This window comes from Homalodisca vitripennis, chromosome 7 (assembly GCF_021130785.1).
Source record: "Homalodisca vitripennis isolate AUS2020 chromosome 7, UT_GWSS_2.1, whole genome shotgun sequence".
NCBI lineage: Eukaryota > Metazoa > Arthropoda > Insecta > Hemiptera > Cicadellidae > Homalodisca > Homalodisca vitripennis.
In genome coordinates, this window is record NC_060213.1 from 21,866,922 (window position 1) to 21,884,248 (window position 17,327).

At 34.0% G+C, this 17,327-nt stretch overlaps 2 protein-coding genes across 5 annotated transcripts in view; both read right to left on the reverse strand.

Annotated features, from left to right (window-relative positions):
* The window catches only part of LOC124366998, a 413,006-nt gene that overhangs the window by 167,913 nt on the left and 227,766 nt on the right, over window positions 1-17,327 (reverse strand). The window lies entirely within an intron of this gene.
* LOC124366991 (vacuolar protein sorting-associated protein 51 homolog) overlaps window positions 1-17,327 on the reverse strand; it is a 45,794-nt gene that overhangs the window by 17,175 nt on the left and 11,292 nt on the right. For all 4 annotated transcript variants that reach the window (XM_046823640.1, XM_046823637.1, XM_046823639.1 and 1 more), the window contains exons 6-10: window positions 10,368-10,511; window positions 9,393-9,496; window positions 8,020-8,211; window positions 5,199-5,439; window positions 3,384-3,599 (exon numbers count right to left, since the gene is read on the reverse strand). In XM_046823640.1, the coding sequence (XP_046679596.1) occupies window positions 3,384-3,599; window positions 5,199-5,439; window positions 8,020-8,211; window positions 9,393-9,496; window positions 10,368-10,511 (897 nt within the window). The remainder of the gene's footprint in view (window positions 1-3,383; window positions 3,600-5,198; window positions 5,440-8,019; window positions 8,212-9,392; window positions 9,497-10,367; window positions 10,512-17,327) is intronic.

Below are 17,327 nucleotides of genomic sequence, written 5' to 3' on the forward strand. Positions count from 1 at the left end.
TATGACATAATTTTATTTTGATGTTTTATAACCTTGATAATCTATACTTTAGGATTAGAATATTAACCCTTTTAACTCCAGCGTCCGTATTGTCATAAATATGGCGACGTCCATATAGTGCGGACGTCCACTTTTTATTAATTCACCGGCCACCTATTTTACCAAATGCTTTGAAATTCCACCGACTTGTACACAAAGATGTATTGCATTTAAAAGCTTTGTAAAACTTTGAATTCTTATTTTGTCAGTCTGTGATTGAGAAATTGCAATTCATCTCAGCTGACTGCTCACTGATTGTCACAGACAATTGTATTTCACTACGTTTTGAATATTTCACATTGTTTAATGTTTTTAGACTAAAATTGTATAAAGTACAGCAGTTAATTATTGTATTTTTATTTATTTGATTCGAAAATGAGTAAAAGGAATCGTTCAAAATCTCCCGTAATCGAAAATACACCAATTTGTAATTTAGTTGCAAGTAGCGTGAATGTGGGCGGTGACTACGATTTGAGTGATAACTCTTGACATTTCTGAAAACATTTTCTACTGATGTAAATATTCTATTTTAAAGGTTTTTTTAATTCTTTTAAATACAGCTATAAGCAGTTTTAGTTATTTTATCACAAATAACTATGGTTTTATGGTAAGTACTATGAATTTCAAAGCTTGTGTTACATTTACTTGCATAGAAATGGCAAAAACGGAAAATATTCTTACAAAATTTGATGTTACCCAATTTGTGAATAAAGTGGACCTATAATTTTTGTTTCCTCAGATTGAGAATTAAATTTAACATACATTAAATAGATATTTGTGTATCAAGTCATTTTTAGTTATATGGTTTTCACCAACAAACTTGAAATTTTAATTTACTTTTTATATATAAATATTAAAACAATAAATGATTTTAAAGATATTATTTAGTTTTTTATATGTTTGTGAAGTAAATTTAATAAGAAGTAACATTAAACCAGAATTAGCTTGATAATATCTTTAAAAAATAGCCTTGTTATGAGTTGTTTACAAAACTCAATACATTTTCTCTAAAATGGCTTGGGATTTGTGAGACATCACTTGATATAATGGCCAGGATTCAAAAAGTTAAACTAGTTAATGTCTTAAGATACATCTGTATATTACATATTGTATACTGTTCATATCAACTTGACAACCTTTATACCCTGAAACGGGGTTTGTGTAAGAGAAATACACAAATAAATTTTATAACGGAATAAAAAATTTGTTTTTCAGAAAAAGTGTGAATGCATTAGTGTTGCAAATATTGTAAAGTGACTGTTTTGCAGAAACAAGTGTTTGTTTTTATTAAGACAAATGACTTGCATTCCAACGAGTGTAAGCTTGGAAAAGTCAACAAGTGAAATTGCCTAACACAACTGAGATCGATCAAGTCCACATATCACTCTTGTGACAGGTCAAATTACGACATTTAAATATTCGCGGGAAATTAGCAGACTGTGACGTCAGTAAATCACATGTTATCGGAATTGAGATTTATTTCATTAATAACGGAGAAATATTTTAAACTTTATACGGGAACAAATTTAATTAATTAAAATGAGTTAAACATAACCAAAATTCGTGTTTTACAAAAGTACTAAATAAAATTACGCAGAAAAGAAAATTGTGGGATAAAATGACTTGCGTATTGATGACATCAGAAAGCACATGTTGCAAAAAATTTAAATAAAAAAGCTATAGAAAAATAATAAAAGAAAATAGAAAGACTTAAATTGATCAATTATAGTGAACGTGATAAATTTCGACAATTATGAGAAAAAGAATCAAATTATATTCAATCGTGAAGACGCTGATTTGAACAGGAGAGGGGATGAGTATTGTTGGAGCCGGTATGCGTGGTTTTAGATGGAGAATCCTTCTTCTCTCTCTGGACTTGAAGCAGCGAGGACGTGTACTCGTGTAGATCCTCCTGGTACAGTAGTGATGAAATATGAAACTGTACAATAGTGCATTGAAGTTGTAATCAGGGATGGGATGTTGTGTTAGTGAACAAATTATCAAAGCAAAGTGAGTAGAATTAGACAGTATAACATTAAATAAATTGACGTCAAAGTCATTTGCTTTGTCTTTCATTGACTATCCCATCTACAAAGAAATGTGGTAAGTAAGAAAATAAGCTTAGCTTAAAGAATATTACTTTCAAAAATTATTTGATTCAAAGTGATTGATAAGAACAGTGAATATTTTGTGAACTTTATTATGATATAAACAATCATATTGATCAGAACTTTCAATAGAGTAATATTAAGTTTGAACCATCATTCAACCTACTTAAAAAACCTGAGATAAATATAGACCCAGTGCTAGTGATATATAACATGTAGCCTACTTTCACTAATACAAACTACACTTCCAACAACACCACAGACATTGAAGTTTGATCGTTATTTAAATACCGACTTGGAACAATATGAGTTAGCCAACAGGGGACTACAACACATGTTAAAAAGCGGTTTAAAAAAACTGATCGTAAGCAAGTCGCACAACCAACGAGGGGCAGCACACTTAGAAAACTGATCGTGAGCAAATTGGCACAACAAACGGGGACGACGAACGTAGCAAAATCGCACAGCCAGGATCGTAACACTCTTATAACTTCTTCCGAAGCGTAAATAGACCTTTAGTGATGACCACATCTGATTAAATCATAAGATGAATGAACTGCTTCTTAGTTTTTTAATTACTTGATCAGTTTCATATTATTTGCAAACACTGCAAAATCATGGCAAATGCGTTCAAAGAACATTCATGTTGAAACAGTGTTTTGGCAAGAATCCCAAGATGAATTTAATAATTTATCCAGCTATATTTTGAGTTTGAGTTTGACAGATGTTTGTGAAGCTTCCACAGTGACAGGATAATAGGATGGGTAAGTGACTCTGATGTGCTCACCATGTCTTCTCAAGCTTCACTTTCCTGGGAGGAAGTCTTAATCAGTCAAAACAGCTGAAGACAATATTCTCCCATGCCTACGCTGGGCATGTTTTAATTCACCATCTGCGTAACCAAGAAGTAGACGTAGCCTAAAGCAAGCCGCAAACACTTCTCCCCTCTCATCCAGGATACAGCACATTATGGCAGTGTAAGAGGTATTTCTTTTTTTTTGGAGATCCATTACATTGGCTGAGCATCGCATTTAATTTTATTGATCCCAGAGTAGGTCAACTAATCAGGTATAAACGGAGGTACATTTTTGGGTTTGATACTATTGATCCAAATTAAATGTGCACAAAATGCGAGTAAACAACAAATTTAGTGACTCAGTGAACAACTGAAAGCCTCTTGATTATTCTTAACTCCTGAAAAACTCCTGATCTGATCTCCATATTTTGCTTACTCACGAGATATTGTATGTTGGTGGCCTCAAACTCCAGACAGGTCTTGGACAGAACCAGCAACAGGGGGAGGGAGGGCACGGTGTGTGAGCAGAACGACCGAGCCGTGGCGGTCAGGTGGTGGATAAACCCGACGACCAGCCCCTCGCGCACCGAGTCCACACAGAACGCTTCCAGGAACTTGGGCTTGGCAGCGAACACCAGGTCTGGCTGAGTGAAAACCTGGTACAGGAATAGACATAAATAGTAAGTGCATCAAAGTTCAAAAGAATGTTAAAGGTACAGCTCTTACACTATTACATTCTTATTTATTTAACTTTAAACAGAGGACAGTTATTACTAATAAATCCAACCAATTCGAACGCCTTTTTCAGGTCTAAGAATATGACCATTTCATTTATTGTTTTTAGATAGATTGGTATTTAAATCTTTATTTATGTCAAATAAAGCATCATTTATACATTTGTCACACCTAAATCCATACTGATTTTTACTTAAAATGTTATTGTTTTCCAGGTTTAATTCTTTGAAGACAGTTTATGATGAAAACGAATAATACAAAAATATATATTTAAAAAAATTTGTAACATAGGTTTAAGCCTTGGATTTAATTCAATGTTTTTTTTATGTTTTATAACTTTTGTTATATCAATAAAATATGTATCAAAAGTAATGTTTTAAAATAAGTTTAGTTATGTAGTTTTCATCATTGACTATGTACCAATTTTTTATTACATTGTGATAACAAAAAACGTATTGTACAATAAATATTTGTCTATTGTCATCTACCACTGCAATTCCAACCGATCTAGTAATATTGGAACTTTAACAGCACCCCATGATCGTATGACACAGAGTTACTGAGTCAGAATACTCTTAGATTACAACATTTTCAAATTAACCTACATAATAATACACATTATATTGTAAAAAACAGGGGCATATATAAGGAGGTGCTCAGGGGGCTCTGCCCCTCTCCCCGAAATTTGAAAGACTAATGTTACGATTACACCCAGTCATCTGTTTAACGCTAGAACGTATTTACAAAGAAGTAAAGTTCAAAAATTTCCTAGAAAAAGATTCCCGAGCTCTTGGTTTGAGAGGATATTTTATACCTCCTAAACCACCCAGTGTGTAGGACCCTCCAAAATAATTTTCTACATACACCACTGTAGAAAACTATAAAGTTGTATAGAACCACGATGGGTCCAACAGTATTATTAATACACAACAGAACATTTACATTCAGTACATGAAATATTATTGCTGTTGTATACCATCAAGAAACACAGCTAAGGTGTTAAAACTTTGTTTCCTGTGAAATATTTTATTTTCAGTATGATATTTTTATAGTTAAGGCTAGGTGGTTCGAAAAATTCAAATTCTGATAATTCCCATGTTGTTTACAGTTCTGTACATAGCAATAGGGTAGAGAAAAGGTGACAAACAGACGTAACCGATATTGTTGTTCGGAAGTGATGTTATGGTTGAATGTAAATTTTATAGTTCGGCACCTGAAGAATAGCCCAGATAAAAATACTCAAAATGTTTATGAGTATATAATCTTTTCTAATGCTTAAAGATGGCAAGTGTCCATATTATTGTTATTATTTCAAAGTATCTTTCATTACTAAAAGAAACTGTAACAAAGAATGTAAATATTGATTTTTTCTTATTAAATTTATATTGATTAATGTTTGTATATAACCTCAGATAGTGTGTCACATGTTTCCTGTGGTATTTAACAAGAAGTTTTATATTCAAATGTGTGTATTTGTGCAGAAGAGAGAACACAAAGACAAGTTTGATGATGCCACTCACAAGCAAATCCTGGAGAACACCCTTGACTTTTTCTACGTTGGCCAACACCAGCTGGGTGACAAGCTCGGTGGAGAGGGAGGAGTTGACCGGGGTGTCCCCTGGCATGGTGTGTGTCAACAGTCGCGGTGCGGCCAGTGCCTGCCTCACGTGTGACAGACTGTCAGTCAGCTGGGCTTTGAGTGCATGGAGGTGAGCGCGACACTGCCGCCTCGCCGAGCGCATCACTATCTCCATCCCTGAGCTGACGTTTTAAATAATACAGTTAGGTCAAAAAAGTATAAAATAACATAATTCATCCCTTCTATCTATAATGTATCATATCACAGTTAAATACACTGGACTGAAAATTGGAATCTCGGAATGGTTCTTCATTCAATATGCAAGAGAATCCAAGAATAGTTGAGTTTGAGGAATTCCAAGAATAAAATTTATTTTTTTATCAAACAAAATTATCATATTCATATGAGGAGAGTTTAATCAATTTATGCATTTTAGACAGATGAGAGCGCTGAAATTTATCAAAATTATTTAAAAACATACAAAATCCACTTAAAGGGTGGGGTTTAGATCATATGAGAACCTCCTTTCTTCAATTCTGTGACCAAGACAAACTAATTGTTATGTATTTTCATGAACCAGAGTGGTAATTTTACTTAAAAACTCCTCTTATAATCAAGAATCATTTATTGTCGTCCCACATATGTTATATGCATTGACAAAGTCAGATAAGGTTTACAACAATGTACTATTAGAGCAACAGTCAAGAACACCATCTCTATAGAGAAATGCAAATAAATATACAATTAAAAAATTGTCAAAATATAGTATTAATTAAAACTTAATGCTAAAATAAATTATAATAAATTAATAATAGCAATAACAAACAACAGATAATAAAAACAATAAATAATAATTGTTAAAAATTAAAACATAGCATTATTAAAATTTAAGGTCACTTAAATCATGTAAAAGTATTTCTTCTACTGAATAGAAAGCCTTCTGCTTCAGCCATTTCACAAGACAATTTCTGAAATTCCTTAAAGTAGTGGTAACTGCATCTGGTGGTAGTAGGTTAAAAAGTTTTACACTAATGTACATGTAGCTGTTCTGAGTTTTACTTAATCTAAAGTATTTGAGGTCTATCAAGTTCTGAGATCTAGTACTATAGTTATGGACATAACTTCTAAATTTATACAAATTAAGATTTTCTTTAAGGAAAATTAGGCTTTGCAAAATAAATATACACGGAAGGGTGAGAATACCTAGATCAACAAAGACAGGCCTACAAGAATCTCTCTCACCAATACCTGCAATAACTCGTAATGCCCTTCTTTGAGTTTTAAAAACTAATTTTGCACCAGCAGAGTTGCCCCACAAGAGAGTGCCATAAGTAATGTGAGCATTAAAAAAAGCAAAGTAAGCATTCATAACTAGATTTTTGCTTGTACAGGACTTTAATTTTTTCAATAGAAAAATAACCCTCGATAAGCGAGAGCAAAGAGAGTTTATGTGAACCCACCAATTCAGCATAGAATCCAGGTTTATGCCCAGCAGTTTTATAGATTTACTGTCCACCTTTGAGCTCAAACTAAAGACAATCTCCTCAGATTTTTCATAGTTTACTCTTAATTTGTTAGCATCAAACCAGAGGAAGGATCTTTCTTTCATGTAATTAATTATCACTTTATTTAGCATGCTATCTTTGTTTGATGACAATAGAGTGGTGTCATCGGCATAAAGAACACTTTTATTTGGTACAAAATCAGGCAAATCATTAACAAAGATAACATCAATCCAATAATAATATAGCATAGTATATACCTGTAGTATGTTGTCCCTTACATAATGGTTAAACAAGATTATTTCTTGAATATTTCCATGTGCGGTCTCAATAACCTCCTCAGCTGATAATTTTTTTTCTTCTTTTGATGCATTCTCTTCTATTGCAGCAAACAGGTTTTATCTTACATTGTTTATTTTAAATGTGTAGTAGTAAATTCTTGTTGTATTCACAGACAGTAAATTTCTCCATTGAAATAGATCCAAACTATTGATACGGTAACAAGAATGTTTCTTTGCTTTTTTGGGAATAATTTAACCAGTGCTAAATACAAAGTAATACTCCAATATGACCTAATTCATAGTTCTAATTTCACCTCAATAGAGAAGCAATTCTATTCTATTCTAATATGACAGAAAACTGGTCAGTTTCAACAAGAAATGATACTAACTATAAACAGACTTTATGCACACTAGTGCTGCCATTTCTCTGCCTTGGCATGAATTTATTCAACCATCTTTTATGTCTAATTTTAAAACAACGTTAACCCTTACGTACTTAACGAGACGGTATATAATGCCGTATTTCACAAATAATTTCAAAGGACATTTGAAAGTTGCTTCAATTTACGCAAATGGAGTTAAATCTGATTCTGCAATTTTTATATTTTACTGGTATCCCTAATTAGACTGAATATTGTTTTAAAAATTAGCTGTATACACACTAAACTTCTTCAAAATAATACACTTTGTAAAATATAACTTGACTTTCTTTAAAATGTAAATAAATATAACAACAAGAGTTAAATCAATACAGAATTTTCACTACTTTTGAAAACAGAATAAAATCATCAGCAAAATTAATGGCTTAAAAAATGGTTTGGACAAAACATAATTTGGCATGTTGGTTTGCTTTTTTTCTCATTGTGTCCACACTACAACACATAATTATAAAAGTATACTTAATTTTACCAATCAAAGTACAGCTGTCTCATGGATTTTAAAAGCTTATTATAAATTGATTCTCTAGTTTGAAAATTACTTGACAAAGTCATCATCAGGGAAGAGAGAATTGACCGCAGACAACCGCCTGTAGAACCGGTCCAATGCCCGGACCAGAATGCCAGAATCCCCTCCGTCCTGTTGTGACTCGATTCGGCTCTGGACGAGATCGAAGTACTGGTGCATGTTGTCAAACACAAAGTTGCTCAGCTTCCCGGCCGCCTGGGTATCACTGAGACAACACATTCACTATGATACAAGCTTGTAGTGAACGATCTGTTCATCCATGACTTGATAAAGATTGGAGTTCCTCAAAGTTCTACCCTGTGACCACTTTTATTCTCAATCTTTTTTGTTGATTTGGTAAATTACATGTACGCTTAACTCTGTTTAAGGTTTTTGTTAAAAGATATCAAATTACCCGAAATTACCTCAAAAACCCTTTTATCCTTTCAAATCATACATTGTCGTAATGAACTATAAAAAAAACGAATGAGAATAACATGAGGCATATGGTTTTCAATAACAATCTAATTGTATATCCTGATGAAATTTTATTAGAAATATCAGTAATTCTAAAATAATAAAACATGTTTTGGTTGCTGACATGATTAAAAGGCCTAAAAATTCCAAATATTTCTAATAAATTAAAGTTTTTCACATCATTCTGAACAAAAATATGTTACCATACTTGAGGTAAATTTGTTCATAATTTGATGAAAAAATATACCCAATTTTGTAACAGCTTTATGATGGCTAATTCAAATAAGCCAACATAGTACCGAAGGACTCAACAGAACTTAACAAAAAGTCTTAACAATCAATCCAACAATGTAACTTCATCGCATGTATTTGTAACTGACTGTTGGACTCAGTTTGTCCACAAACTTGTTTATTGTTATCATCATGGTTACCCATTATACCAAATTTAAAATACTAGAATATTTTAATTTAATTTTGACCAATTTACCCCAGAATCAATATTTTTTCCTGATCCTATTCACAGAGTTTCAAGTCTCTACAACCTTTCTATCAAGAGTTATCATACAGACAGACAGACACCACTAACATGGCTTTAAGGAGGGCCTTTTGGGCCCTTAATAACTGAATATTAAATCTACCCGTACAGACGGACAACATATTACCGAAGGGCATATTCAGTACTGATTTTCGAAGGAGCCACCTAGGTTTCAGTTCCCAATTATCTTCACTATACCAGGTGATTTACTAAATTTACTCATACTCAAAGTTTAGTTCATTAAGTGTTATGGTTACATACAAGAGTAAAAGTGTTTTATCATAAAAACTTCTTTTTCCAAAATCTCAGAGGTGGCCCTGGCCCCTCCCCTAGGTCCGCCACTAAGCTGGTGGAGATACTAAGCTATTATGATTAAGAAATGCAAATTAACTCACCAACAAGCCGGCCTGTTGATAAACATATCATTGTAGGAGGTAACCACGAAGCAGAGATCACTCAGGAAACCATTGCTGCCAAGGTCCACAAACTCTATCAGGTCCTGGGACAACACCGATATAATCACCTTTTGCTTTATATTCACGTTTTCTTAACATTATTACCAAACCATTTCACAGTGCATTGTAATGTAGTTCGCAAACAATACATTTTTACTAAGCTTAACTCTTACAAATACGTATTTATCATTCGGCAAAACATAGCACAAACATTTTTTCTGTAACTGGATATTTTACTTTACTTTTTCTACATTACTAGACAGTTTTGACAAGTCTAAGTTGTGATTTCATATGAGTCATTTTTATATTATTAAAACAATCTAGTTTAAAATTACATTGTACATATGTTTTACATCATTTTGAAATCATTTAATGATTTTAAACAATTATAAATGTAATCAAAACAATCATAGCCTATTTATTTTAAATAAAAATATAATTTATGGGGTAGAAATTATCAGTTTTTAGATTTCAAAAATTTTGAAAATTAACGCATTGTGGATAACTGACAACATATCTTATCATACATTGGCCAAGTGATAAACTCAAATTGCCATAACATACTGTTTTTAATAATGTCTGGTAGAATGCAGAAGCGTGTTTCTAGAAAACTAAATAATTTTTAACAGCGATCCGTAATTAATTTTTACCTTCTTAGACATCTATAAATTACCCACAGATCAAAATAGCATGTAAGTTGGAACTTAGTTTAAATTATAACATGGTATCTGTTTGTTATTTTCCTGTTATTTTCAAAACTAAATTTCTTTATTCAAAGGGAAGGGGAGGTAACAAAAGTAAAATTTGCTCTGAAAATTTAAATTCCACTTTTTGTACTAACACAATACTTCCCCCTGTACAATGAACAGTAGACATTTGAAGTTGAAACTACGGAGACGCAGACAAGAAGCTCACCTGGCACGCAGTGTCTCGCATCAACGCCAGCTGGTCTCTCAGCCTGATCTCTGCGTGAGTTAGGAACTCCGTACAGAGAGCCTCGGCCGGCTCGTCCAACTGTAGCAGCAAGTCCACACTCTCCGCCAACTCCTTGGCCGTGGCCTAAAGCAGATTCCATGGTGTCTAAAGCTACAATATTTAAAATTCAAAAATATTTACCTACTAAGAATTTTAAAAGTTCAATGCATTGACGGTTATGAACCAAAAAAGCTAAAGGATTTTTAATAGTCCATTTGGAGTGGCCACATGTTAATGAGTTTCATTGTGTTAGAATGTTTAAAGCTACTGATTAAAAAATGTCACACCCTCAAATGAAATTACAGAGTGTTCATTACTATTAATTTAAAAAGTTCTTTCTTTCTTTGTTCTTGTTTGCTGAATTTCAGCAGGTTCTGCTTACTTTGAGAATGGAACCTCGATAAACATTCTTGTATGTATGACCAGTTTTTGACGTGACAACGTCTTAAATTAGGTTGCGGCTCAGAGTCACTCATTAAAAAGTGTAACGCCCGGGTAACGTTACAATGCCCGTCCAGTGGGTCCGCCGCACGGGATTAAAGCAGATAGATAACTGTGGGTCCGCCGCACGGGGATAAAGCAGATAACTATGTTTATTCGTGAAAATGTGGAGTGCTTAGATTCGTCATTTACAACAACTACAACAATAAAGGTAAATAATTGTACACTGATATTTCATTATCATAAACTATGATTGATTGATTAATTGTTAGATTGACACAAAAGTTGAGAAACTGAGTTTATAGGTTATGTCATACTATTGACAAATGTTGATAGTGTTAAGTAAAATTATTAGTTTAAATCACTCTGCAATCAATCGTAATTCAGTCGATTGAGAAGAAAACAGCGCGTATTGCTAGTCAAACATTTAAAATAACAAATTATAACCTCTAACCTGTCATAACAGTGCGACCAAACAAAACGAACTAAACCGAACCAATCACCACGCGCGGAGTTAGAATTTAACTGTGTTTAGCAAGAATTTCAAATTCCAATTTTAGTAAATGTTTTATTCAACTTTACCATTTACAATAACAAATTTTAATTAATTTCAAATTATGTACAATGTTTTAGTAAACAAAATATATTTCTACTAGCCTAAACCGCGGCCTCCGCTCGCGTGGCAGTAGAGAGGGGCTGTTGCTGCAACACATTCCTAGTGCCTGTTTGGAAATTTCCGTGCATGGCAATGTGGGCAAGTTACATTCATGTGAACGATATTCATTTTTGGGTGTTGTTGATTGTAGTCTGCTGAAGGATCGTAATTAAAAGCTTGTTTATACATGTCATGTTGAAGTCGTGCATCGCCTGATCTGTTTGCAACCGCTCGATTACTTTGCATTCTCAATCTATCATTCAAATTTGATGTTTCTCTTTCTTCTTGCGACAGCATCATTCTTGATGCTGATGTTCGTATTCGATTCAATTCGTTTACCTTTGCGCGCTGGTCGTTGCTTTGATTATTACGAATTCGTTTTGTTGCTATCGCACGTGCGCTGTGACGGCTTAAAGCACTTTTTTTTCTTGGCGGCATTATGTTATTTTCCAATAAAATTCGTCAAAAAACTGCTCAAAGGAATTCTGTAAAAAAAATTGTTGAGATAAACATTCTTCAAAGAATAATTTTACATGAGAAAACAAAAATACTTGCCTATTTTTTAAACCTTTTACTGATGGAAAATAACATTGTTCTTGGAAATTGTAAAAAAGATATCAAATCACATTTATCAAAAATTTGACATTTGTGACACGTTGTAAATGTCAAAAAATGTTTGTTTACATAGAAACGTCAAAAATATTTATGTTTACTTAGTTTACTGTCAAAAATAACAACAATTTTTTTGTCGCATTATATATGTTTACAAAGAACAGCTGATTAAAAATTTGAAAAGACCTCTTTCACTTAATAACATATGTTTGCTGCAATGCATTTCTTACGGGTATTTCTGTAACCAGTGGGGCGGAATCCTGAATCGGGAAAGGGATAAAAAAGTATTCCTATAACCTTCTACAGATCAAGACGAACAAATTAAAAAAAAAATTAGGCGAATCCGTCCCAGCCGTTTGTGGGAGTGATGCTGTTACACACGAAACAGTTTCATTTTTATATATATAGATAGTTAAAATTTGTGCAATTCTTATTTTCATTCAATTCCTTGTTTCCTATTGTGCAATTTAATAATATTCATATCAATAAATATTCTACAGAGAAAAAGACGTTGTCACGTAAAATCTTCGCCCGTAAAAACCGACTTTACAGGCAACCATAATTTTTTTTTTTTTTATATTACCTTTATTTATAGATTTAATAAAACTTACAATTTCCAGTATTATTTCCATATCAAAGCTCGTTAAAAAAATCTTTCAATATATAAGGTGGATCTATTTTCTTCGCTTTCAGTTTAGTGAGCAATTCATGTCTGAAGTCGTTATATTGCACACAATCAAAGATTAAATGTTGAAGACTTTCTATGGAACCTGCATTGCATTTGAGGCATAACGGGAATAAAATAACAATTTATCTTAAATAGGGTTTTCATTAACCCAAGTATGTCCAATTCTTAGTCTATTTATCGTTACATATTTTATTTCTACTCAGTTTGTAATTATTAATACCATGGGGAGGGGCTATCAGGGGCAAGTAGTGATTGTTTAATTGCGCCAACAAAATCTTCCAATGACACTAAAATCTGTTGGTTCTTCACCTGCTTGGGTTGCCTCTTTTTGCCAGCCTATCTACATGTTCATTGGGACCTATCCCACATGACTTGGTTACCCATTGAAAAGTGAAGTATTTATTACCTCTCATTGTGCAGATTTGTAATGGCTGATGCCAGATTTTCTTCATAATCTGCTGAACTTGCTGCCTTTATGGCTAGGTATAGCAGCTTTTGAGTCAGAACATACTACAATGTTATCATAATTTTGTTCGTTTGCTATTTCAACAGCTTTCTTTATGGCATACAGTTCTGCGGAATAGCTGGATGCCTGGTTTGGAAGTTTATATTTGTATTCTATTTTTTAAGTCCTGTTATATACAAGATATTTTCAAAAATATTACTATTCAAGATTAAGTCCTTATACTGAAGCAATAATTGATGAACAGCAATCAGGATTTATGAAAAGGCAGGTCCACAATAGATCAAATTTTCCTACTTAAAACAGGCAATCTCAAATATTATGAGTTCAACAAAGGCTTCTATGGAATTTTTATAGACTTCAAGAAAGCTTATGACAGCATAGATAGGAATGCTCTATTCAAGAAGATGGAAAAAAACATGGAATCCCGCAAAAACTATTAAGACTGTCAAAAAATGTGTATAAGTGACTCAAAGGCCAAAATAAGAATAGATGGAGAAATGTCGGAAAACTTCCTTATCAACACTGGAGTAAGACAGGGAGATGGGATTTCTCCCACTCTCTTCAACCTGGCTGTGGAAGAGGCATTACAAAAAGTTAAAAGACTACAAAGAGGGGTTAAATTAGGAGTGGACCTGAACGTAATGGCATTTGCGGATGATGTAGTGATCTTGTCAGAAAGTTTGGATGACCTCTCCACACTAACAAAAAGTTTTTATTAAAGAATGTCAAACAGTAGGCTTAGAGCTAAATGAAGATAAAACTAAAATTATTCATTTTGGAAGACATGCTGGAAATGTGAGAACAAACTTAAGCATTGACAAACTACTCGATTGGCTGTGTAGAAAGTTTTTAAATATTTGGGATGTAACAATAAACAGCAAAAACGTGGAGGATATAGAGATTACAAAGCAAATTAGCTAATGCAAATAGGTGTCTTGGGGCGTGTACAAAACTCTTTACGTCAAGATTGTTGTCACAATGCTCCAAAATAAGAATTTATAAAACAATCATTCAACCAGTCCTAATGTATGGAAGTGAAACATGGACATTAACGAAGAAAAATGAGGGGCGGTTGAATTGTTTTTGAGAATAAAGTTCTCCGAAAAATATTTGGACCAATATGTGATGAAGGGGTTTGTGGCGAATAAGAAAAGATAGAGAATTACGCAGTGTATACCAAGATCCTGATATTGTGGCTTTGGTGAAGGCAAAGAGAATTAGCTGGCTAGGACATGTACATCGGAGACAGGAGGGCACAAGGTTAAAAGAGGTCTACCAGGCGGTTACCGGCAGGAAAGGCGCCCTTTGGGTAGGCCAAAAGATAAGATGGTGTGCGATCAAGTGGTCGAAGATGTGACCCGGTGTGGAGGGTCTGTGGATCTGGCGGAAGACAGGGTGGGTGGAAGAGGGCTCATAGACGAGGCAAAGAATCGACTGAGATTTGTTACGCCCGGCCAGTAAGTAAGTAAGTATATACACGGCAGAGCCTGCGCCATCCTTGCTTCATGAGCCATCGGTGTAAATTCTTAGTTTTCATATTTCTTTCTCATTAATTCTAGAAATAATGCTTTAATGGCTTCTGGTGGGAGTAATGATCTTTTTCAACTGTGTCATCAATCTCTAGTTCAAATGATATTTTTAAGTTCTTAAGCAGTAGGGGGCTATCAACGAATTCCAAAAGATTTGAATCACTTACTGCAATATTGTTTAGATTCGCCAGATTATCTACTGTGTTCACCAGTTCCATGTATATAGGTTTGGTTTTTTTTTGACCGAGTACTTATGATGATAAGCTACTGCATGTAAATATCTTATATTCACATAGCATGGGTGTTGAGGATTACTTAGTGTTTTAAAACAATATTTTCTCTGTTAAGAATTCTCTCCTTATATGTAAGGGAGGTAATGCTGCCTCTGCATGCAGAGTATTAGTTGGGGGAAGATTTCATAGCTCCGAGAATGCATCTTAAAGCATGGTTTTGGACTATTTGTAGGCTTTTAAGGTTGACTTTTGGGCATGACCAAAAATAAAACAACCATTTACTCCAGCTTAGATCTAATTACACTTTTATATACCTTTGTTAGAAGCTGAGGGTGGACACCTAGCCTCCCACAAGCCAGTGACCTCAGGATGTCAAGGTCTTTTAGGGATTTGCTTACCAGTGATTGGATGTGCTCCTTAAAGTTTAATTTTATTATCAATTATAATACCTAAGATCTTATGGCTATTGACTACAGGAATGACTTGATTGTCAACAGTCAATGTGGGATTTATGATTTCTTTTCCTTCTACTTATTATGATAATTTTACATTTTCTTGGATTTATATTAAGCGATACCTTTAACAGGTATTGTTCAAGGCTGGACAAGGCTTCTTGGATCCCAGCTGCACTAATGTCTAGCTCTTTATGACTACAGATTAGGGTTTATGTCATCTGCGTACAGTAGAGGTTGTACCTGTCTTGGCATATACCTACCGATGTCTGCAGTTTACAGTGAAAAATAATATTGGACTGAGCACACACCCCTGGGGAAGGCCTCTATATGCAGTTCTGATGAAGGTACCCTGACTGCTGATGAAGGTCAACCTTCTACAACTAAACCATTTTAAAATGTGCATTATAAATTTTGCTGAGATTCCTAAAAACATATAACTTACTTGCAAGTTTTGGTATGGAGACTGAGTCATAGGCGCTACTTAGGTCCAGGGATGCAACAACTGCAGTTCTATCGTTTGTAAGGCTTACCTGAGCTTCGGTTATCAGGGTCAGCAGGAAGTCATTGCTTCCACTCTTCTTTTTAAAACCAAAATTGGTTGTCAGGAATAAGTTTGTTCTTAGTGGTAAACCATTCTAGGTGGTTATTTAATCATTAAATTGAATATTTTCATAATACAGGATATTAATGAGATAGGCCTATATGAGTTTTAATCTTTTGTTGGTTTTAATATACCTATGACCTTTATGTTTTTCAGGTATTCCGGGATGCTCTTTCCCTGCCAAATGTTGTTTAAAGACAATTAGCAGAAGGGTTATTTGGCTGAAGGGGGCAACATTCTTAAGATTAAATAGTTAATACCATCCAATCCAGGGGCGGTGGACTTGGACCTAGATTTGATGGCATGTTCCAGTTCGATTTCTTTGAATTCACCCTCAAGTTGGTGATTATTACTATTCTTCATGGAAGATGGGGGAGGTCAGTTTCTGATTTTTCTGGAACATAATCTGGGGAGATAGTTTTCATGAATTTATAGCTTAGGTCCTTTTCATTTGCTAAATACTTTTCGAAACTATTTGAAGCATTCTTTCCTTGCCTAAGTCCATTTATCATTTGCCATATTTGAGAGTTATTATTATAATTTAATCTTTCGCATAGTGAATGCCATGCAGATTGTTTAGCTTTGACTATGATTTGTTTTGTTTCATAATGAGCTTTTTTGTAGTGGCTATAGTTAACAGGTTTCATCTCCTTCGTAAATTGGCTAAAATACCTTCTTCTGATGGAACTGCCCTGGAACACTCTGGTGTCCACCAGGATTTTGAGTTAAAACCAATACCTTTTGGGCCATTGTGATATTTTGGCACTGCATTTATAAATTGATTCTTTCAGAACTTTTCATAAAATCTTCATATTCTATGTCACCTTTGGCCTTGACAGTTAGAATTTGTACAGAGGCTTTCTCTGCAGTATTGGAGAATGCACACCAGTCTGCTTTTTTGAAGTTTTTATCCTGGAAACTTGCCTGGTCTAAAAATGGTGTGGGATTATTTTGGTTTTGAACATTCATATCTATAACAATAGGGTAGTGGTCACTACCCATCGAGTCCTTCATCACTTTCCAAGAAAGGATCTTCTGTTTTCAGTTGAAATGCTGCAAAGGTAAGATCAATGGTAGAGGGTCTCCTACCAGGGGGATCCTACTGTGGTACTGGATTTATCATTGAGGAGAATATAATGTGAATCATAGTAAGTATTGAAAATTTGAATTCCTCTATAATCCTTCCGCCCATCACTTGGACCAGTAGGGGTGTTTAGCGT